General features: G+C 58.9%; 2 protein-coding genes across 4 annotated transcripts; both read right to left on the bottom strand.

Moving 5' to 3' along the window:
• Positions 1–9237: 9237 nt before the first annotated feature.
• Positions 9238–16479, bottom strand: DOK3 (docking protein 3). Of its 3 annotated transcripts, XM_062189619.1 has the most exons (6): positions 15997–16479; positions 15277–15570; positions 14207–14512; positions 11594–11693; positions 11322–11494; positions 9238–11188 (listed from the first exon to the last, which is right to left on the bottom strand). In XM_062189619.1, exons 2-6 carry the CDS (start codon positions 15340–15342, stop codon positions 10502–10504), a joined length of 1332 nt encoding a protein of 443 aa, XP_062045603.1. In that variant the 5' UTR covers positions 15343–15570; positions 15997–16479; the 3' UTR covers positions 9238–10501. The 3 variants fall into 3 exon arrangements, with proteins under 3 accessions (XP_062045603.1, XP_062045604.1, XP_062045605.1); XM_062189620.1 differs by lacking the exon at positions 15997–16479 and having other exon boundaries at positions 15277–15702; XM_062189621.1 differs by lacking the exon at positions 15997–16479 and having other exon boundaries at positions 14207–14509; positions 15277–15438.
• Positions 16480–17127: 648 nt separating this feature from the next.
• Positions 17128–21877, bottom strand: DDX41 (DEAD-box helicase 41). The gene is made up of 17 exons (XM_062188618.1): positions 21772–21877; positions 21565–21675; positions 21175–21334; positions 21015–21089; positions 20849–20909; positions 20611–20747; positions 20229–20301; positions 19973–20126; positions 19758–19894; positions 18935–19097; positions 18653–18784; positions 18414–18485; positions 18209–18305; positions 17937–18086; positions 17773–17844; positions 17548–17658; positions 17128–17467 (listed from the first exon to the last, which is right to left on the bottom strand). The coding sequence occupies exons 1-17, from the start codon at positions 21796–21798 to the stop codon at positions 17331–17333; spliced, it is 1869 nt and encodes a 622-aa protein (XP_062044602.1). The 5' UTR covers positions 21799–21877; the 3' UTR covers positions 17128–17330.
• Positions 21878–21894: the final 17 nt, after the last annotated feature.

Genomic DNA, 21894 nt, shown 5'->3' with positions numbered 1-21894 from the left:
AGCCGTCAGCATTAAGATGATCTGTGAAGCCTGGAGACAGTGGCTCTCAATTTTGGGTGCACTCACCCACATTTTTATTTTTGAGAAAATCTAAGCACTGATGCACAGGCTCCTCCTACCCAGCTGATGTAGTGCAAGTCCCTGGGTGTGGGCACAGGCATGAGCCTTCTACAACCATTTCCAGGGCAGGCATTTAGCCCAGCACTTAAGATGCAGGTTAAGGGGCTGGCATTGTGGTGTAGCTGGCTACGCCTCCTCCTGCGACGCGGGCATCCCATATGGCGGCCGGTTCGTGTTCTGGCTGCTTCACTTATGATCCAGCTCCCTGCTAATGCATCTGGGAATAGTAGCAGAAGATGGCCCATGTGCTTGGGCCCCTGCCACCTACGTGGGAGTCCTGGAAGAAGCTCTTGGCCTTAGCCTGGCACAGCCTGGCCATTGTGGCCATCTGGGGAGTGAACCAGCAGATGGAAGACCTCTCTCTCTTTCTCTCTTTAACTCTTTCAAATAAATTAATTAAAAAAAACTATGCAGATTGAGAGGACTGACACCCATATTGGAGTACCCGAGTCCACCACCCAGCTCCTGACCCCTGTGTCTTACAAATGCAGACCTTGGGGAACAGATTGATGGCTCGGGTAACTGGCTTCCCACCACCTACATGAGACACCTGGATTGAGTTCCCGGATGCTGGCTTTGTCCCCAGCTCACGCCTAGCCATTGTGGGCATTCAGAGAGGCAACCACAGTGAATTGGATCTGTCTGTTTGTCTCTCAGCCTCTCTAATACATTTTTTTTTTTTTGACAGGCAGAGTGGACAGTGAGAGAGAGACAGAGAGAAAGGTCTTCCTTTTGCCGTTGGTTCACCCTCCAATGGCCGCCGCGGTTGGCGCGCTGCGGCCGGCGCACCGCGCTGATCCGATGGCAGGAGCCAGGTGCTTCTCCTGGTCTCCCATGGGGTGCAGGGCCAAGCACTTGGGCCATCCTCCACTGCACTCCCTGGCCACAGCAGAGAGCTGGACTGGAAGAGGGGCAACCGGGACAGGACCGGTGCCCCGACTGGGACTTCTAGTGTGTGTCGGCGCGCAAGGCGGAGGATTAGCCTAGTGAGCCACGGCGCCGGCCTCTAATACGTTTTCAAAAATACAAGCCCACTTCCAGGTGAGTCCATGAGTATATTTTGTCCGCAGGTGAGCCAGGGTTGAGTGCCTTAGCCTAGGTTAGGACCCTGGAGAGAATTCCAGCAGAGGCTGGGCAGGCGAGACGGGGCAAAGAGGAGAGACACGGGAGGCGCAGGCCCCCCGGGCAGGGGAGCTGGGTGCTGCTCAGAAGCTGAGGCAGTCCCAGTGCTGTCGTCCTGGGGAACAAGGAGGGCAATCAGAGGACCCGAAAGGGAGGCGCTGGGGGGCGGCAGGTGAGGCCAGGGAAGGCTCGTCCCACCTGTGTGCGGCTGGGAACGGCGAGGAGATGGGGAAGGGGCCAGGAGAGGGAGGTGAGAGGAGCTGGGATCAGAGCGTGCCGGGGGACGGGCAGGGGGCGCACGTCCAGGTGTGGTGGGAGGCCATCACGGACAGGTTGAGAGGGCGAGGGTGGAGAGGAGAAAACTCAGAAGTCTCTGGGTGGAGAGAAGCTGCCAGCCGGGGCCAAGCGTCCCTGGGCAGCACGAAGGGCAGGCTCTATGGGAGGGGGCGTGGCCATCCCGCTCACACGCTCTCCCCTGCCCCCGCCCCCGGGGGCTGTGCGCCGAGGCTAGCACGCAGGCGCGGAGGAGACCGGGCTCTGCCTGCAAGTCCGCGTTAGGACAGCGCACGAGGGGTGGAGCCCAGGAGCCAAGCGGGACGAGGGTAGACCCATGCAGGGGGCCTCCTGGGAAAGCAGCGAGGGGCACTGCAGGTGATGGGGGCGGAGAGAACGCAGCGGGGAGGGTCGTGAAGATGGCAGTCCCTGCAGTGAAGGCGCCGTTTGGGCGCTTGGGGAGAGCTATTAGCGGGCTACCCCGTTGGCACAGGTGGGCGCGCAGTAAGTCCCTGAAGGAACAGACCTAACATGTAATTTACACTTGAGGAAGCTGAGCCCTGAGGATCCCCCCAAAGTCTGTGAGTTCAGTTGCAGCAAGGAACAAGTGTTTTGGGTGTCACAACTTTTTTTAAAGATTTATTTATTTATTTGAAAGAGTCACGCACAGAGAGAAGGAGAGGCAGGCAGGCAGAGAGACAGAGAGAGAGGTCTTCCATCCGCTGGTTTACTCCCCAGCTGGCCACAACAGCCAGAGCTGCGCTGATCTGAAGCCAGGAGCCAGGAGCTTCTCCCAGGTCTCCCGTGCGTGTGCATGGGCCCAAGGACTTGAGCCATCTTCTATTGCTTTCCCAGGCCATAGCAGAGAGCTGGATTGCTCGGCGCCGTCCTCGTCCAGCAAGAGACAGAGACCGAACACTTTGCACGGGGTTCCTTTATTGCTCGGCAAGCAGGAGATCCAGCTTCGATCTCTTCTGGGCAGGAACTTCCCTTACACCCGCGTAGCAAGGGTTTATATGCACAATACACGTCACAAATCAGGTGATAGGCTAGAAGCGCGGGGATAGGACAATCTCGTGGCAAGGCGGGAAGGAGCGAGCTAGAGCGGGAAATCTAAGGCGGGAAGGAGCGAGCAAGAGCGGGAACTCCCTGAGATGAGGAAGAACCCGGAAGCAGGGAGTCGGCGCCATCTTAGGGGCACGGTTCCTCCGGTCTGGTTCCCTACATCTCCCTCCTTTTGTTTTTGCACAAATCACATCCCCGACGGCCCTGGCTCATGAGGGCCGGGAGAATATTTACTAGGCAGAGAGTAGAGGTGCATACCCAGCGTGCTTGTGATCCGTTAGTTACGGAACTTCAAGGGCCTGGCCACAACCCCTGATGTCTCCGTTAGGGATCAGTTTTTATTCCCTTTTGCTGGGGCAGGCTGGGAATTGAACCTGCATGCATATGCATATGCTCTCCCAGGACCCCCGGAACCCCCGGGTGGACTCCTGCTGCAGTACCTTTGGTCTCGCATACCCAGTTTTCGCTCCCCGTCAGGGATGGGTGATACAGCCCAATGAATGAGAGGGGGAACAAGACAACTCGAGGAAGGTGTGTGCCTGATGGAGGCATTGTCCATATGTGAGGCGTGAGTAGGGATGGGGGGACGAGGGTTTTAATCGCTTTGTTAGCTGTTGGTGGCGGAGCTGGTCCTGTGGGCCTCCGCCATCAGAGATATGCACGGGTGCCGTAGTGCGCCAGCACGCCCACTGTCCAGGCGTACCAACACAGGGGGCTGAGAGGTAGGGGGATGAATGGACTACCTGTGGCAAATGGTCAGGACTAGAGGACCTGCGAGTACTTTGTAACTGGGTGGCATAGTACGACTGACCGCCAGAAGTGCATTGGAAGTATGAGGAATCGCAAGAGCTGTGCATGGATTCTTGAAAGGTCGAGCAAGGACAGGAGTGGTTTTTGCTATGGGGATCAGAAACGCGGGGTTTGGGCACACATATGTAGCCGCGTGGTAGGCCGGGGATCCCCTGGAGGGGCAGATATGCAGTTTTGTCCCCACAATCAGCTGTGGCGATGTGAGTACGCTGCAGTACGGTGTTGCTGGTCCCCCCCTTGCAGTCGCAAGGGTTGCCTACGTTCTGCAGTAAAGCAGTGGGGTTGGAGTTAAAGCCCGCATAAGAGCCAGGGAGCAAAGCCGCTGCCAGTATGAAGAAGCGGAAGGGGTGCATCTCACGTCTCGTTGTTTTGTTGCAATTTGTCGTCCTGTGAGAGCGTGGTAATCTCGGTTATCTCGGGGGAGATGTCGTCCGTAGGTGATAGAGGTGTATCTTGTGGCGGCGGGGCTGTTTTTCTGACCAATCTTTCCGGTATCCAGAGAGGTTCTCTTCCAGATTCCTGTGGGAAGACACAGACCGCGCCTCGGTTCCAGCATAATACCGGATCCGGGCCGTACCACTTTCCCGTGAGGACATCTTTCCAACGGACATAGCCTCGTGAAGATGGCTCCTTTAACATGTGTCTCTCAGCGGGGGACATAGAATGATCTGTCAAATTCAAAAAGTTTATAGTAAACAGTGCAAGGGAGAGGCGCATTCGAGGGGTTTTGCCCGTGGCAATTCCCTCCTTTTGTTTTAAGAGAAAAGCCTTGAGGGTTCGATGAGCCCTTTCAATTATGGCCTGTCCCTGAGGGTTATAAGGGATTCCAGTTTTATGTTGTACCTGCATACGGGTGCAGAAATCTTGGAATGATTTACTTGTGTATGCAGGACCATTATCTGTTTTTAAAGTTTTTGGTTTGCCCCAGGCTGCCCATGCAGCAAGGCAGTGATTAATGACATGGGTGGTACGCTCACCCGTCTCCAGAGAAGCAAAAATTACTTGGGAACAGGTGTCAACTGACACATGAACATACTTTAAGGTCCCAAACTCGGATATGTGGGTGACATCCATCTGCCAGATATGTCCTGGTAGTAATCCTCGGGGATTAACCCCCACCGAAGGCACAGGGGTTAAAGTAGGGCATGCGGCACAATGGCGAACAATATCGCGAGCGGCAGCACGAGAAAGACCGAATTTGGCGGCAAGGGTTTTTGCGTTTACATGGAACTCTGAATGAAACTGGATAGCCTGCTCTTCTGGGGAAGAAAATTGGAGTATCCAAATGGGGCGTGTGGCTTGATCAGCTATAGCATTGCCTGTGGTCATGGGTCCAGGTAAGGAAGAATGAGCTCTAATATGAGTAATAAAGAAAGGAGCAGACCGATTCCAAATAGATTTTTGCAGGGTGAGGAAAACTGTCGCTACGGAGGATGAAGAATTGACTGGTCCTGCGGCCTCAAGGATAGACACAGAATTAACCACATAGCGTGAATCAGACACAATATTGACAGGTCCGGGGAAATCAGAGAAGACTTGGTTAACTATAAGAAGTTCAGTTACCTGGGGGGAGTTAGTAGCGAATTGGAATGTTTTTGGCACAGATCCTGAAACAACATATGCACCGACTCCTGTTTTAGAACCGTCGGTATACACTACTGGGGCTCCCTGTAAGGGCTTTTGGGATGTGGACTTTGGAAAAATAACTGGGTGAGACTGAACAAAGGTTAGCAAAGGATCAGAGGGTGTTCTGTTTGTAATAGTTGCGGAAGTGGAGCAGACTAAAACCGCCCAAGCATCAGTACAAGCGATTAGCACACGTACCTGTTCCATGGAATAGGGGACAACAATGGTGGATGGTTCGCGTCCAAAATGTTGGATAGCCCTCTGAATGGCTAGGAGAGTTATCTCCGCCACTGCCACGGGATAGTAACTAATAGATCTAGTAGATGACATTGAGGGATGGATCCAGAGGAGAGGCCCATCCTGCCATAGGACCGCGGTGGGCTGTTTAAGGGTGTCGAGGACCCAAAGAGTAAGGTCTCCCGCAGGGTCCCAACGTTTTAGGGCAGCTTTACTAAGGGTATCGTTGACAATTGACAGTGTTTGTTTGGCCTCAGAGGTGAAGGTTCGGGGGGAAGCAAGATCCGGGTCTCCTTTAAGTATATTAAAGAGGGGCTGCAATGCAGCATTAGGAATGTTAAGGTAGTGCCTAATCCAATTGATATCCCCTAAAAGTTTTTGTAAGTCATTTAGAGTGGAGATAGCATTGATTTTTATTTGAATTTTTTGAGGTCTAATTTGAGTAGGGGCGACTATAGCCCCAAGATAAGAAACTACAGACGACAATTGCACCTTATTAGGTGCAATATGCAGCCCTGCCCCTTCCAGCACTTGTTGGAGTGTACTGTATAAGGCCAGGAGCCTCTCTGCTGTGGGGGCTGCACACAGTAGGTCGTCCATATAATGTAGGCACCTGCAGTCGGAATATCGGTCTCTAAGAGGTTTTAGTACTTGGGCTACATAGACTTGACACATGGTGGGGCTATTAGTCATACCCTGAGGCAAGACTGTCCACTCCCAACGCTTGTCCGGTTGTTCCTGGTTCTGGGTGGGGACAGTAAAAGCAAAACGTGGGGTATCCTTTTTGTCCAATGGAATGGAAAAGAAACAATCCTTAAGATCTATTACAATAACAGGCCATTGGTTGGGAAGTGCCGAAAGCAGAGGAAGACCACGTTGCACAGGGCCCATAGGCTGCATCTGTGCGTTGACTGCCCTAAGATCATGTAAGAGTCTCCATTGACCTAATTTTTTGCGGATGGCAAAAATAGGCGTATTCCATGGAGAGGTGGATGGGATCAAATGACCAGCGTTGACCTGCTCCAAGACCAGAGTGTTGACTGCCTCCAGTTTCTCCTGAGATAGGGGCCACTGTGGAACCCAGACGGGTACGTCCGTTAGCCACGAGATGGGTAAAGGCTCCACTGGTTTAGGAGGCGAAACAGTGACCCCTAGGAAAAACCCAGGCCAACTTTACTTGGTCTTTGTTTTGGTTCAATGGGGGAAGGGTGGCCCTGGAGCTGGACACCGAGTCCCTTGCCTGGGACGTAACCCATATTTTGTAGCATAGATCGTACTGCAGGGGAAGTGGTGACCAAAGCAACATCCATTTCGGCCAGGACGTCTCTCCCCCAAAGGGAAATGGGTAGAGGTAAAATGAATGGAGAAAACTGTCCTCTATGACCCTCGCTATCCTGCCATGACAACAAGGCTGCACTGATTTTTGGGAAATGAGCAAAACCAAGTCCTTGCAAGGTTTGTTCCGCCACATTTGTAGGCCATGTACTAGGCCAGTCCTTTGTTGCTATAATGGATTTGTCGGCTCCTGTGTCTAAAAGTCCCTTAATGTCCTTGCCATTAATCTGCAACACTAAAGTGGGACGTTCATTTAAAAGCATATGTAAGCCGGTAAAATTAATGCCAGAGGACCCAAAGTTACCAGCGCCGCGAACGTGGTTTTTAGCTGGGATTAAAGAGTGAAGACTGGGCAGTAATAACATTTGTGCGATACGGTCTCCAGGATTGATTACTAAAGGTCCCTGAGGGGCCTGAACCATGATCTTTACTTTACCAGTGAAATCAGAGTCAACTACCCCGGGGATCACAGCTAGCCCTCGGAGGGCGGCGGAGGACCGACCCAACACTAATCCAACCGAATCCGGGGGCAGAGGACCGGAGCAGTCGCTCTCCACTAATTGTACCCCCATCTCCGGAGTTAAGAGGAGAGGGGAGGTGGCGCGGAGGTCCAGGCCTGCGGACCCGTGAGTGGCACGGGCTGAGGGTGCACTGGGTGTAGCGCAGACACGGGAGGTGGAACCTGAGAGTAGATTTGATTTTGGGGGCTCCTCGCTGGGTTGGGGAGCCCCCTCTGGCCGTTTTTTGGCCCCTGGGCGCTACCTGTAAGTGGGTTGCCATCGATATCGAAAGCAGAACGGCATACCTCTGCCCTATGAGGGCCCTTGCGGCAACGGCGACAAGGCTCTATGCCTGAAGGCTGTGCCGTGGAATACCCATGGCTGAGATTGGGGCAATCGCGTTTTCTGTGACCCGGTTGATGACATTGGAAGCAAAGTCCTGAAGATATGGGGGGTCGGGTCGATTTAGATTTTGGACTGTTTTCTTTGACTTTTGCCAGCATCGCAGCTAGGCCCGCATTAGTAAGTGGCCCACCGGTATCTCTGCAGTATTTTAACCAGGAGTCCAGAGATTTATGTCTATATTGTCGAAGAATGTTTTTGCACTCTTTATTAGCCTGCTCAAAAATAATTTGTTTGACCAGTGGCTGAACGTCAACCTCGGAAGGGAAAATACGCGACGCAGCCTCAAGTATGCGAGCGACAAAATCAGCGAAGGGTTCGGCCGTGCCCTGAACGATCTTGGTGAGGTGGCTAGCTGAGTCACTTGGATTGGACGCCTGCCTCCACGCACGTTGGGCACAGTTGGAAATTTGCCTGTATACTTGTCTAGGGAATTGGGTCTGGTCAGCCTGATAAGGTCCACGCCCTAAAAGCATATCAGCATTCCACGTAGGGTGGCCGTCCTCAGCATTTTCATCTGCCTGGTCATGACAGCACTCTGTATTCATAGATTGCCACAAAAGAAAGCCGCCTGGACTTAAACAGGCCCGAGCCAATTGGGTCCAGTCGCTAGGTGTTAAAATGGACTGGCCGACTGATTCAAGGAGTGACAATGTGAATGGGGCTGTGGGTCCATAGTCATGGACCGCAGCCTTAAGTTGTTTTAATACTGTCATGTCCAATGGTTCGTGCCGGGCCTCTCGCGTGCCCAAAGCCAAAACAGGGTAAGCCTGAGCGGGGGCAGCGGGAGCGCCAGTTCGCAACTGTTTCCAGGCTTGTTGATGAAACTGTCTGCCTGAAAAAGGTGGCACATTTGGGACGTTTAATGGCCATGGCGGCACGGGTGTTAGATGGGGCTGAGGCACGCCTACATGACCGCCAGTAGGAGGCGCTGCGTCTTTAATCTGATGGGCGGGCACGACATCGATAGGAGGAGCCGTAGGCACTAGAGGGCGTAAACAGGCATCTTTTAACTTTTGCCGCAGCTGCGCATACGTAGGAGGCGGGGATTTAGGATCGCCGTCCCCTTCCCCCTCAGACTCAGAGGAGGCGGAGCCACATTCGGAGCCTGAGGCCAGTGAGGAAGTCTGGCATCCCGTGTCCTTAAATTGTATGAGGTCCCGGGCGCCGTCCGAGCTCTGAGAACGAACTTCCTCGAGAGCCTCGCGAACCGCCGTAAGAGTCGGGCGGTCCGCTCCCACCGACCTCTCCTCTTGGAGGCACGCCCGCAGTAGTTCCCATAAGGGGAGAACAACGGGGTCGATATCGGGTTCCTGGGGATCGTTAACTGTGCGCCGGAGATCCTTTCCTAATTTCTCCCAAGACTCAAGAGTTATTTGGCCCTCGTGGGTGAGCCACGGCGCAAAGAAATCAACACTTCCAAGGAACCTGACAAGTGTGGTCTTAGAAACCTTAATCCCTTTGCTACGCAATAATGCTTTTAACGGATTAAGCAACATTGAATGGCTAGATGAATTTCCCATTTTCAGTTTAAAGCGGGAAGACACGTCCGCTATTCTTTCAGTTTAAAGCGGGGAAACAAGTCTGCTATTCTTTCAGTTTAAAGCGGGGAAACACGTCCGCTATCTTAGGGTGCGTCCACCCTCCAACCACGAGATATACCTCACTCGCGGGGCCCAGACGGTAAGACTGACCTCGCTTACCTTCTACTTACCGGGCAACGTAGAGGAAGTTCCCCGTACGGGCCACCAGCTGCTCGGCGCCGTCCTCGTCCAGCAAGAGACAGAGACCGAACACTTTGCACGGGGTTCCTTTATTGCTCGGCAAGCAGGAGATCCAGCTTCGATCTCTTCTGGGCAGGAACTTCCCTTACACCCGCGTAGCAAGGGTTTATATGCACAATACACGTCACAAATCAGGTGATAGGCTAGAAGCGCGGGGATAGGACAATCTCGTGGCAAGGCGGGAAGGAGCGAGCTAGAGCGGGAAATCTAAGGCGGGAAGGAGCGAGCAAGAGCGGGAACTCCCTGAGATGAGGAAGAACCCGGAAGCAGGGAGTCGGCGCCATCTTAGGGGCACGGTTCCTCCGGTCTGGTTCCCTACACTGGATCGGAAGTGCAGCAGCCAGAACTGGGCCAGGCCAAAGACAAGAACCAGGAACTCCATCTGGGTCTCCCAGGTGGGTGGCAGGGACCCAAGCCCTTGGGCCATCCTCTGCTCGTTCCCAGGCTGTTAGCACAGAGGTGGGTGAGAGCAGGGCCGCTGGGACTCTGCTCTGACAAGGGATGCCGTGGTCCCAGCAGGGGCTTAACCCGCTCTGGGTGTCGTGATTTAAGCTTTCTCCAACTTCTCCCCAGTTTGGGCTTCCTGATCGCCTGTTTCATGCCCACAAATTCAGCCTCCCCTAGCTGCTTCCTGAGTCCGTGCTCCTCACCCAAGGATGAGACCTAGTAGGCTGCAGGGCTGGGCGCAGACCCTCCTATCTGCTTCTCTCCCCTCTGCCCCAGAGCACCTCCGTGTCCAGTCCTCACTGGGTATGGCCCGTGCATGCCGTCCTCAGCCTGGACAGCCCGGCTCACTGCCGACCCTGCCCACCCCCTGCCGAGAGCCCCACCTGGCTGTCCTGTCATTCCTGCCACATGGGGCCCCATCTGTACCCTGCCCGGCTGCTCAGGTGCATCTGAGCCATTGGTGGCTGAGGTCAGGCCCAGCTCACCTTGTCCCCAGAGCGCCATACAGGGTACCAGCATTTGCTACAGTGAACAAGAGGGTCTGTGTGCCCATGGCAACCTATGAAAGCCAACCAGGAAGCTGAAGTGAGGGTGGCTGGACCACGGGCTATGAGGCGGAAGCCAGGGGAGGCGGAAGCCAGGGGAGCCGGCCCCGGCGAGCTTCATCAGAGACTGTGTTCACTGAATGCTGGGGGCAGGAAGGGCAGGGGTGAGTCGCTTCCCAGGTGCCCCTGCCTGGTCCCTGCAGGCAGGCCGGAGTGGCTGTGGGGGTGTGTCCGCTCAGGGCCGGTCACAGGGGGCAGGGCCCTTCCTCCGCTCCCGACTCAGCAGCGTCACTAACTTGGCCTTGAAGCCTGCCTGAGCGCCAGGGCGGCCAGGGCCCCCGGCCTCGTCCAGTTCTAGCTCCAGCAGCCGGCGGTACTGGGCCTCCAGACTCACATCTGGGGCCGGGCTGGGCCAGCTCAGGTCTTCACTGTTGTGGTAGATGGAGCTGGCTGAGGGGCTGCAGCCGCCACTGCCCTCCAGGGACTTGGGGCCTGCATCAGGCAGCCCGGGGCCGGCGTCCAGCAAGCAAACGTTCTCGTAGAGGTGCTCCGTGGCTTCTGAGGGCCCGCTGGCCCGCTTGCACACGGAGGCATACAGCCTGGAGGCCGGCTCGTCGGGCTCAGGGCCCAGCAGCAGTGGGAGGCTCTGGGGCCCGGGATCGGCCCTGTGTGCCCTCCTGGAGGTGGGCGGCCTGGGCCCTGGCAGGACCTCCTGGAGCTCTCCTGGGGCGTCCAGGGAGGGCAGGGAGGTGGCCCGCGGCAGGGGGCAGGGCCGGGGCCCAGCCAACTCAGGCAGCCGCTCCCGCTGGCGGGCGATGGTGGCGGCCACAGCCTTACCCAGGTCACGGGCGCGAGGGCTGGTGAAGGCAAAAAGCCCCTCCCCGGAGTCACAGCGGCGCCCAGCCTCGAAGGAGAACACATCCTGGGTGCAGGTGACAAGAGCAGGGGGTCAGCAGCCAGGCACTGGCCATCCCTTACCCTTGGCTGCAGGTTCCCACGGCAGGGGGTGGGGAGGGTGGCCACCCCCTGCCCTGTCCCCCGTGCCCACAACTCACCTTGTCAGAGCCGAACTTGCGCAGGAAGTGGTAGGGCCAGCTGTAGAGGGCCTGGGCGCTGGAAGTCCCCTTTAGCTGGATGGCATCTCGGCCCAGCACCAGGATGTAGGGGCCCTGTAGCTGGCAGCGCAGGGCAGCTTCCCCTCTCTGCACCACCACTGGGAACTCGTCCACTGCAGGCAGGCGGCCAGGGCACCCTGTCAGTCCCCCAGAGCACCAGCCCTGCACGTGCCAGGGCTCATGCTGCCCTGGCCTCCCCAGCCCTGGCCTACCTTCTTGCCAGGAGGAGTAGATGGAGTTTTCCTCCATGGGGATATTGCCTCTCTTAGGCGACTCAGGCTCCCCTGGTCCCGAGGAAGGCTCCGCTGTGCCCTGGGGGACCCATGTAGGTCAGAGGTCAGCATCCACCCCCACTCCTCCCCAGTGCTTCCAAGGTCAGTATCCTGATAAGCAAGGGCATCCAGGGACCTAGGTACCATCCCAGTGCTGTCCCCAGTATGCTGGGTGACCCCAGGCACCCCTCTGAGCTGTTTCCATGGGGCTCCCCCTTGAGGGTGGTGAGCTGGCTAAAGAGCTATGTCCAGCGGGTGAGAGCTACAGGCGCTCAGTCAGGGACTGGGCCAGCCCTTGGAACCCTGATGTCTTGGTGCATTCAAGGGGCAGAAGTTTGGGGCCAGCGCTGTGGTGCAGTGGGTTAACGCCCTGGCCTGAAGCACCGGCATCCCGTATGGGCGCCGGTTCAAGACCCGGCTGCTCCACTTCCAATCCAGCTCTCTGCTATGGCCTGGGAAAGCAGAAGAAGATGGCCCAAGTCCTTGGGCCCCTGCACCCATGTGGGAGACCCAGAGGGAGCTCCTGGCTCCTGGCTTCGGATTGGTGCAGCTCCGGCCGTTGCGGCCATCTGGGGAGTGAACCAGCGGATGGAAGACCTCTCTCTATCTCTCTCTGTAACTCTTTCAAATAAATAAATAAATCTTTAAAAAAAAGGGGAGGTCTGGCCAGCGCCGCGGCTCACTAGGCTAATCCTCTGCCTCGCGGCGCCGGCACACCGGGTTCTAGTCCCGGTCGGGGCACCGATCCTGTCCCGGTTGCCCCTCTTCCAGGCCAACTCTCTGCTGTGGCCAGGGAGTGCAGTGGAGGATGGCCCAAGTGATTGGGCCCTGCACCCCATGGGAGACCAGGATAGGCACCTGGCTCTTGCCATCGGATCAGCGCGGTGCGCCGGCCGCAGCGCGCCAACCGCGGCGGCCATTGGAGGGTGAACCAACGGCAAAGGAAGACCTTTCTCTCTGTCTCTCTCTCTCACTGTCCACTCTGCCTGTCAAAAAAAAATTAATAAAAAAAAAATTAAAAAAAAAAAAAAGGGGAGGTCAGAAGTTTAGATGCGCAACGTGGGTGGAAGCTGGCCAGGGAGCAAGGCTCCCGTACCGCCCACAGGCTGCCCTTGACCTTGAATGCCCTAGGCCTTGAGCATATCCTTCCAACTGTTTCTCACTCCCAGCACCTCCACCATGACCACTTTGGCCCAAAGAGCACGGCCAGGGTCAAGGGCAACAGCTTCCTCACAGGTCTCCTTGCTTCTGTTCATTTTCTTAAAAAAAAAAAAAAAAAAAAAGAATATATAAAATCTGGGGCTGGCCTTGTGGGTGAGCTGCTGCCTGCAATGCTGGCATCCTAATCAGAGCACCAATTCTGGTCCTGGCTGCCCCACTTCGGATCCAGCTCCCTGCTAACATGCCTGGGAAGGCAGCAGGAAAATGGGCCCAAGTGCTTGGGTTCCTGCCTTCCACATAGGAGTTCTAGGCTCCTGGCTTTGGCCTGGCCCAGCTCTGGCAGTTTTGGCCATTTAGGGAGTGAACCAGTAGATGAAAAGTTTCTCTGTCTCTCCCTCTCTCTGTAACTGACTTTCAAAATAAATCAATCTTACAAAAAAAAGAAAGAAACCAAACCACACAGGTTTACCATAACTAGCATGTATAATCCAGTGGTTTTCAGTACAGTCATGAAGTTGCATCATCATTCCCCAGTTCCAGTACGTCTTCATCACCCAGTGGGAACCCTGGGCCCATTGGCATCCCTCCCCGCTGCTGGCAGCCATGGCTCTGCGCTCTGCCCCTACGGTCTGTAAGCTATGCTCCACGTGGATGGGTGTGTGTCCAGGGCTCATCCGTGCTATAGCATGCGTCCCGGCCGCCTTCCTTCCCGTGCTCACATAATATCCACCCCCTTGTGTGCACAGACCCTTGTGTTTGGCAGCTGACAGCCACGTGGGGGTTGTGGACCTGCTGCTGTGAGCATTCATGCGGGAGCCTTGTGGGAACACCTTGGGTCTGCACCTGGTGCTGGAATGGCTGAGTCTTCTGGTCTCTCTACATTTAGCTTTCTGGGGGACCGCCACGGGCCCTATATGCTTTTACAACACTCATAGTCTGGCTTAAACTCTCCCAGGCTTCTTTCACATGGAATAAAATCCCCACATGTGGGGTCTTCATTGGCTCCCACCAGTCTCTAGCCTGGCCCCCTCCCGCTCTCCTCCCCAGTCCTCACCCTTTGACCACACCAGCCTGCTTTCTTGGCCCTTGAACACATTATTTTCTCCCCTGCCTCAGGGCCTTTGCTCATGCTTTTTTCTTACGCACAGACCTTCACCTGGTGACTGACTGGTCAGTAAGCACCCAGGCCCACCGTCCCCTCCTCCAGGGGGCCTGCCTGGCATTCCCCTGGCAACTCCAACACCACCTTACACTTCATTGTCTCCCAGCTGAGGGTCGCTGTACAGCTTCCGGGCTGCTTCTCAGCCTTGCTGTTCACATGCTTGCTGAGTGACAGGCTATGTGGGATGAAGTGGCCCCAGCCAGCGCCCCCACCCACCTGCCCACACTTACCGGGAAAGCCAGCTGGCAGATGGGGGCCATCCACGCCTGGCGGTGCTGCGCTGCCAGCAGGTGGCTTCGCTCCGTGGTGGTGAGCAGGAAGGCCCCAGTGTCCCGGGGGCAGCTCTCGCCATCGGCCGGCAGCACGGACACACAGTCAGCCAGGCGGATGACCCGGCGCTCCCCTCGCCGGCTGGGCCCCATGGCCCTGTCGCATGTCGGCCCCAGGCCCCCGTCCCGGACCTCCCAGCTCTCCAGTCGAGCCACGCCCGACGAGCTGCCCGCATACAGCAGGGCCCACACCTTCCGCCAGGACTTCTGTGGGAGAGGCGTGGAGAGAGGCTCAGCTCAGCAAACGTTCCTGGCTACCCAGGCTGCCTCTGCCTCCCCTGGGAGCACCAGGAAGGAGGCCTTGCAAGGACTGGGCTGAGTAGGACTCTCCTCCTCCCCTCTGCCCCCTGTTAGGACCTCCATAATTGTTTGGGTGCACGCATGTCCCTCAAATGCCCTGAGAACATGAAGTTGTCTCCCTATCCCCCTGTCATGGATTCTCAAGGCAGGCCACCCGACCCTGCCCTGGTGTCGGCTTCTCCCTCCCTCAACCAAAGCAAGGACACCTGGGCTGTGGGCTGGGGTTGGGGGGAGGCCCCAGCTTCAGGATGGAAACATGCAAATAGCATCGAGCAAAGGAAGCAACCGTTTATCTGCTTGGGCAGCAGCAGCAGTCACGTGGCCCCAGGTGCAGGGCCTGCTGTGAGGAGGGGAGCCCCTTCTGCAGGTGGGACTCCACCTTGAGGGTCTCCCCCAGCTCAGCCCCTGGCCCTCCAGGGACCCTGGGGCCCCTACCAGGTGGCTCAGGTGGCCACGAGGCTTTGCCCCTGTGCAGGAGTTTGGTTCTAGACCCTTCCTTCCCCACCCGTGGCTCCCCCATCCCTAAGAGAGGCAGCACTCTCAGGCCAAGACCCCGGTTCCATCCACTCCCCCGCCTGGCCTCCCTCCGAGCTCCGGTGCGGGGCTGGGGCGCAGGCTGCGGTCTTCGGCTCCACTGGTCCTGGGCGGCCGCCTGATGGCCAGGGTCGCACCTTGCCGAACTTGACGTGCTGCAGGTACAGGAGGCCGTCTTTCACCGGGGTCTCTGGCGACTCCATGGCCACGGCCAGACCACGGGCTGCTCCCAAGACCAGAGGAGACTGGTGACAGGCGACAGGCTGGACAGGAACTCCTCACACTTCCCCTTCTGGCCACTTCCCCTCCCTCCGTCCGGAGAAGCAGCTGCAGACCAGGGGGGAGGGGAGTCCAGCCTTCGGTTAAGGGGCGGAGGGGCCGCACATGTTTCTCCCTGGGCATCCTGGCCGATCCAAGGTGCCTCCATCTACCTGGCAAAGGAGCCTCAGATCACCTTGAGGCAGTGACCCCTGTGCCGCACCTGGGTCAGCTCCATGTGAGCGTCTGACCACAGGCTGGTGCTGGTGCCCCTGAGTCATCAGCTCTGACCCTCCCCCAGCTGGGGCACAGCCCTACCCTCACCCCAAGGCTCTTGCTACGAATACTGGGTCCTGCTCTGCTTCTCCGAAGTACACAGTGCAGCCTATAGCCCCCTCGCTCCTCACAGCCCTGCGCACAGCCAGCCCCGGCAGCTCTCCATGGCTCTGCTCTGTGACCTGGGCCTGCCTGGCTCCAGCAGCCCCAATTCACCCTGACCTCCCTCCTTCGGCCCAGCTCTCAGCCAGCCGAGTGTCCCACCTCCACCTCCCTCAGCTGCACCCCCCACCACCCAGGTCCCCCAAGGCATCATCTCTCACCCTGCCGCTTCTTCCTGGAGGCCTTCCCTGACCACTGCCCGCTGTCTTGACAGCACACAAAGGATGTTGCAGTATCCACCTGGCACTTCAGGCACCCAGACCTGAGCAGCTCCAGCCACATGGGCGTGGGTGGTAGTCCCCAGTGGCCCCCAGGAGCGGTCACGTGAACTTTTAAGCATGGCTTCCTGCCCAGGGTGCTTTTTTTTTCCATCTTGCTTTCTTGGTGGCCAATATTGGGTCTGTGTGGCTGTCACTGAGGGGAAAGAATGTTGTAACCAGGCTGAGGAACGCCATCCTGGGGTCGTGTACTTGGCCAGGAAACAGTTTCAAAGGTCCTGGCCAACTGGCTGTGTGCCCACAGGAGCCCAGGCAGTGCTGAGCTCCGCCAGCCCGACTCCAGGCCCTTCACGCCCTTGTGGCCGTTTCAGCCATGAGGAAACCAAGGCTCAGGGAAATTAAGTAACTTGCCCAAGGCCACACACCAAGTGACAAACAGGGCTTGAGCAACAGCTGTCCTGCTGGGATCAGCATGTGGCCTTGCGAACAGAAAACCTGGCACAGGGGAACCGGGTGAAACCCAGCCCGGCTGGCGCTGCCCGGCTGCTCTCCTCTTGCCAGACACGAAGTCCTGGCTCTCCGGCCAGTGGCCTTGCGATGCTCATGCTTTTCTGAGTCTCCCTTGCTCACCTGAGCGCAGCCCAGGCAGTCCTCCGCCTGGCTCGCCTGGGTGCTGAGGCCAGCAGAGCGCTGGGCATGGGCAGGGCCGGGGCACTTTTTTGGTCTGAATAGCATTCCTGGGCCATCAGATGCCTCCTTGGCAAATGGACCTGAGGGTTTCCAAATGGGTAGCTTCCGAGGTGGGGGGGGGGGGGGAGCCCTGGGAGCAACTTACAGGAAGAGTGAGACTGACGGGGGTGGAGGGTGATTGACAAACTGCCAGGGAGCCCACGGAACCCAGCCATTGCCCTGTGGCCTACCAATGTGGCCTGGCCTTGAGACACGAACCCAGGCAGCCCAACGAGACACCCTGAGCCCCAGCGGGGAGTCTGCCAGAGGCCTTCAAGGGGCTCACACTTCGCCTGAGGGCTTCTGGGAGTCGGAGGATGAGGCCTGCGCAAGGCCCAAGGTCCTACACCAGGTGAAACACAGGAGCAGGCTGGGGAAGAAATGATGACTTGTGCTTTAATGGCGGCTGGGGTGAAGAGGAACAAAAATAGTAACTCTGGGGGCACAGGGAGCGGCCCAGGCCCGCTGGGCTGATGCTGGTTTCTTGTTCGGGGGCTGGAGCCCGGGGCCCCGGGGCCTCTCGCAGAGAAGGTGGGCACGCAGTTGGCTCAGAAGTCCATGGAGCTGTGGGCCAGGTAGTCCTTGCGGCCGATGTTGCTGACCTGCTTGGTCTGCATGGCCTCGAGCTTGGGGCAGTCAGTGATCCGATGGCCGAGACCCCCGCAGAAGGCACAGCCACGCTCCCCTGAGGGTGCAGGGGTAGGTCAGTGGGGTCCTGGCCCTCGGGGCCCCCCGCCGGCTGTTTCTGGGGTCCCTGCCAGTCACCTCCGATGTCCAGCATGGACTCGTCTCCACAGTGCAGCACCTGCAGCACGGGTGGCACCTTCTGCTTGGCCTCCAGCAGCAGGGCTTTGAGGTCCATCAGCACGGACTCGTCTGCGGGCACGAGGGGAAATCCTCAGGCCCCACTCTGGGCCCCGCAGCTAGAACCTGCGTGGCCACAGGGAGAGGGCCCAGGGTAGGCTGAGGCCGCTCTGGCGACACACTCACCACAGGCCTTATTGATGAAGGTGGTGGCGATTCCCGTGTTTCCTGAACGCCCGGTGCGGCCGATGCGGTGCACTGTGGAGAGAAACGGTGTCTCTGGCCCACTGCCCTGAGCCTGGGGCTTGGCCTCTCCCCTGCCAGGGCCGCCCCCGGCCCCCAACCCCCACCATAGTTCTCGATCTCCTCAGGCATGTCGTAATTGATGACGTGCTGGATGGCGGGGAAGTCCAAGCCCTTGGAGGCCACATCTGTGGCAACGAGGACGTCCTTCTTGCCCTCCCGGAAGGCCTCAATGGCCTTGGTGCGCTCCTCCTGGTCTGGGGGGTAGGTTGGAGCTGTCAGAGCCACGGGAGGAATCTGGGACATAGCAGCGAGCGGGCTGGCCAGGCAGGGCAGGGGATTAAGTGAGGGTCTGTGCCCATGCATGTGCCACCCTGACCTTTGCCCCCGTGGATGGCCACAGCCTCGACCCCTTTGAGCAGCAGGTACTCGTGGATGGCGTCCACATCAGCCTTCTTCTCTGCGAAGATGAGCACCTGTCCAGGAAGGCCACTCCCGTCAAGGGCTGACCCTGCCCAGTGGCTGTCCCTACTGCCCTTGCTTCCACGTCCTGGGGTGGGCCCCAGCCTGCCCCGGGCACTCACAGGCGGGGGCGTCTTCTGCAGGCACTCGAGCAGGTACACCATCTTGGCCTCTTCCTTCACGTATTCCACCTCCTGCCACCACAGGGGCCGGGTCAGCTGATCCTGGGCTGGGCTCCTGACCGTGGCCCTGCCACACTCTGGGCCCCCAAAGGCCAGGAGCTCTGAGTGGAAACCCTCAGTGCCACCAAGCAGACTCCCAGCTGGGGCTGCGGGTGGTGGTGGGTGGGGGCCCTGCCCACCTGGATGACGTCCAGGCTGGCGGCCCCTGCACGGCCCACGTTGATGGTGACCGGCTTCACCAGCGCGCTCTTGGCAAAGTTCTGGATCTTCTTGGGCATGGTGGCACTGAAGAGCAGCGTCTGCCGCTGGCCCTGAGGGGGTGGGGGGGGTGTGGGCTCTGGGGAAGCAGAGCAGCAGGGGATGCGGACCCAGAAGCAGAGGCAGAGTGGGGGTGGGGCAGGGCTCAGCGTGTATGGGGACAGCAGGGGACAGGGGCGCCCTCGCCCGGTAGGGACAGGCACCTTGAAGTAGGAGAAGATGGTGCGGATGTCGCCCTCAAAGCCCATGTCGATCATGCGGTCGGCTTCATCCAGGGCCAGGTAGCGGCAGATGTCCAGGCTCACCATCTTCTTCTGCAGTAGATCCATGAGGCGCCCGGGTGTGGCCACCATCATGTGCACGCCACTGGGGACCAGGGAGAGAACTGAGCGCAGGTGTCCGTCACCCACCAAGAGGCCACATTCGCCTCTGGCCTGCCCTACGCCCCCTTCCCACATCTCCTGGCCTATCCCTCGTCATGCCACCGTGCTGCCCTATGGACACACATATCTCTGGTGAAGAAGGGGCTGCAGCCTCCAGCTACCACCTGGCAAATACCTCCTCCTCCCTGCTCTCCTGGAAGCCCCTCTGCCCTGCAGGCCGTCCCAAATCGCTCTCTGGCTGCCCTCGAGGGGCTCACGTTCCAGGACACACTTCCTTCCATCTCTGCCTGCGTCTTCCTTGGGCACGTCCAGCCCGCCTGTGGCCTCCGCGCCTGGTCCAGAGCAAGTGGCGACGTCTCATTTGTGTGGGAAGGGATCTAGCCCTGCAAGCAGCGCCTCGGCTCCCGACTGGCCCCACGGAATGACCCCGACTTCTCTGGATGTGCTGCCCCCTTCAAAATTCAAAGATGACTTTTCCTGCAGGGCTTTCACTGGTTTCCTGCTCTCACATGGCAGGATGGGCCCCTCCATCTGCTGCACTCCCACAGCGACAGCTACATCGCTCTGTCCCAACCAACCACCCCGTGAGACTGGGTGTCCTCGGGGCCTGGGCCCGCAGGAGGGCTGGGGCAGGGGTCCTCACTGCCGGATGGTCTCCATCTGCTCCTTGACGGACATGCCCCCGATGCAGAGGGCGCAGCGCAGCAGCGGTGAGCTGTCCTCTTGCAGCAGGCGGCAGTAATACTCCAGGATGCCGTGGGTCTGTCGGGCCAGCTCCCGCTGCGGGCACGACGGCAGAGGTTGGCGCCGGGAGGTGGCTCCGGTCTCGGCCCCACCCCCCAGCCCCGCCTAGCTCACAGAGGGGCAGATGATGAGTCCGTAGGGCCCCTCGCGCTTGGAGAAAGGTAACCTCTTCTCTTGCTCCAGGCAGAACATGATGACGGGCAAGGTGAAGACCAGCGTCTTGCCTGAACCCGTGAAGGCGATGCCTATCATGTCACGGCCGGAGAGGCTGTGGGAGAGGACAGCGCGTGGGTCAAGGTGAGCGGGTGGCGCAGACACCCAGCTCCTCCCTGCCGCCTTGGCAGGTCTTGGGGCCATGGCCCGCACTCACATCGTGGGGATGCCCTGGATCTGAATGGGCGTGGGGTGATGGATGCCCTTCTTCTTCAGGCCTCTCAGGATGGCTGCGGAAGACAACCCAGGCTTCGTTCCTGTGTCACAGGCTCTTTATCCGAGTCCCCACCCCTTGTCCAAGGCTTGTTAGTTAGGTGGAGCTGGGATTCCCACCTAGGTCCAAGCCCAAAGTTACTCCCCCACTGCAGTGTGGCGAGGGCACAGGGCGATAAACTTGCACAGCTGGGGCCACGAGGAGGGGCCTCAAGAGACCCCTATCCCAAATCCCTCCACCCCCACTGGCAGGCAGCACCCTGTGCCGAGACAGCGGACTCCCAGGCACCCGATCAGACAGAGGGGTCTTCCCTGCCGCCAAGCACCTGCGGGAAACTTCATCTCCTTGAAGCTCTTGATGGGCGGCGGGATCCCGTCCCCCTCCACCAGGATGTGGTACTTCCTCCGCACGCGGTCATGGCGCTCTTCAGACATGCTCAGCACGTAACGGGGTGGCGTCCAGCTGAGGGTGAGAGGCAGGGCTCAGGCGCAGTGGGCCTCAGGTGGGCGGTCTTGCACGTCTCCCCGCACCCACGCTACGTCGGGGCTGGCGCACAGACACACCTGGTCTTGATCGGGTCGTCATACGTGATACCTTTGGCCATCTCCTTCACCGACATCAGTGCTGAAGGAACACACGCGGCTCAGGGCCAGCTACCGGGATCCCACCTGCCTGGGGATGCGGGCGGCAGCCCCACCAGCCTCCTCGCTGCCCTGCCTGCCGCCATACCTCGGCCCTCAGCCACGCTCTCCAGAATCTTCTCTTCTTCCTTCAGCTGCTTCTCCTTGGCGGATTCCTTGCGAGCTGAGGAAAGGAACGGAGGATGTTGGCCAGACGCCAACCCAGGGGCTCGGGCTCGGGCTCGGCTTCCCGCCTCCCCCCGGCCCACCTTCAGCCTTCTCCTTGAGGTGCTGGTGCTGATCCAGGAGGCTGACGTTGGACTGCGGGCCCAGCGGGATGTCGTCCTCATCTCCCCGGGGCTCGCTGCCGCTGTCCTGCTGCTCCTCCTCCGCGGCTCCCTTACGCCTTCGCTGCAGCAGCTTCTGGAGCTGAGAGTCCACTAGGGCCCCTGAGCGCCGAGCCCACGGCGGAGCGGGGTGTCGGGCCCAGGGTTCGACGGCCCCAGGCACGGAGTTGGCCCGCCCCACATCAGGTCCCTGTTCGCCCGAGAGCCACGCTCCCGTGTACTGACGCTCACTCCCCCTACACCCGCAGGCAGGGGCCACCCCCACCCACCAAGACCGGGTGCTCACGCCCCCTCTCCTCCTCGACCCCTCACCAGTAGCTGCCGGCGCTGTCGCAGCGGCACATAGGGTACGTAGTCCTCGTCGTCGTCATCCTCCACCTCGGAATGGCTGCCTCCAGCATTCGCCTCATCGGCGCGAGCCCGCTGCACACACGCACTAGTCAAACCCGGGCCATCGCCAACTCCACCTCGGCCTCCACTCCCGCGCCCCACCCGCGCGCTCCGCAGCCCCAGTCCCACCTTCCGCTCTGGTTCCGACTCCTCCATCCTTTGCTGCCCGCATGCGCGCCACAGCCGGACCACACCTCTGCCTCGAGTGAGATCCAATCAGATGTGAAGAAGCGGAGTCGGCGCCTAGCAACG

Source organism: Lepus europaeus, chromosome 4 (assembly GCF_033115175.1).
Source record: "Lepus europaeus isolate LE1 chromosome 4, mLepTim1.pri, whole genome shotgun sequence".
Classification (NCBI taxonomy): Eukaryota; Metazoa; Chordata; class Mammalia; order Lagomorpha; family Leporidae; genus Lepus; species Lepus europaeus.
The sequence above is the reverse complement of the archived record's forward strand: the minus strand, read 5'-3'. Positions and strand labels throughout refer to the sequence as shown.

Bases quoted from the DNA above. Each gene is read 5' to 3' on its own strand.
- DOK3 (XM_062189619.1), bottom strand. From the start codon at position 15,342: ATGGAGTCGCCAGAGACCCCGGTGAAAGACGGCCTCCTGTACCTGCAG. The intron at 11,495-11,593 runs GTAGGCCAGGGC...GCCTGCCTGCAG, and splicing joins CTACTCCTCCTGGCAAGAAG to TGGACGAGTTCCCAGTGGTG. The intron at 11,189-11,321 runs GTGAGTTGTGGG...ACCTGCACCCAG, and splicing joins GCAAGTTCGGCTCTGACAAG to GATGTGTTCTCCTTCGAGGC.
- DDX41 (XM_062188618.1), bottom strand. From the start codon at position 21,798: ATGGAGGAGTCGGAACCAGAGCGGAAG. The intron at 18,785-18,934 runs GTGCCTGTCCCT...CCACCCCCTCAG, and splicing joins CCATCTTCTCCTACTTCAAG to GGCCAGCGGCAGACGCTGCT. The intron at 18,306-18,413 runs GTGAGTGCCCGG...CTTCCTGGACAG, and splicing joins TGCAGAAGACGCCCCCGCCT to GTGCTCATCTTCGCAGAGAA.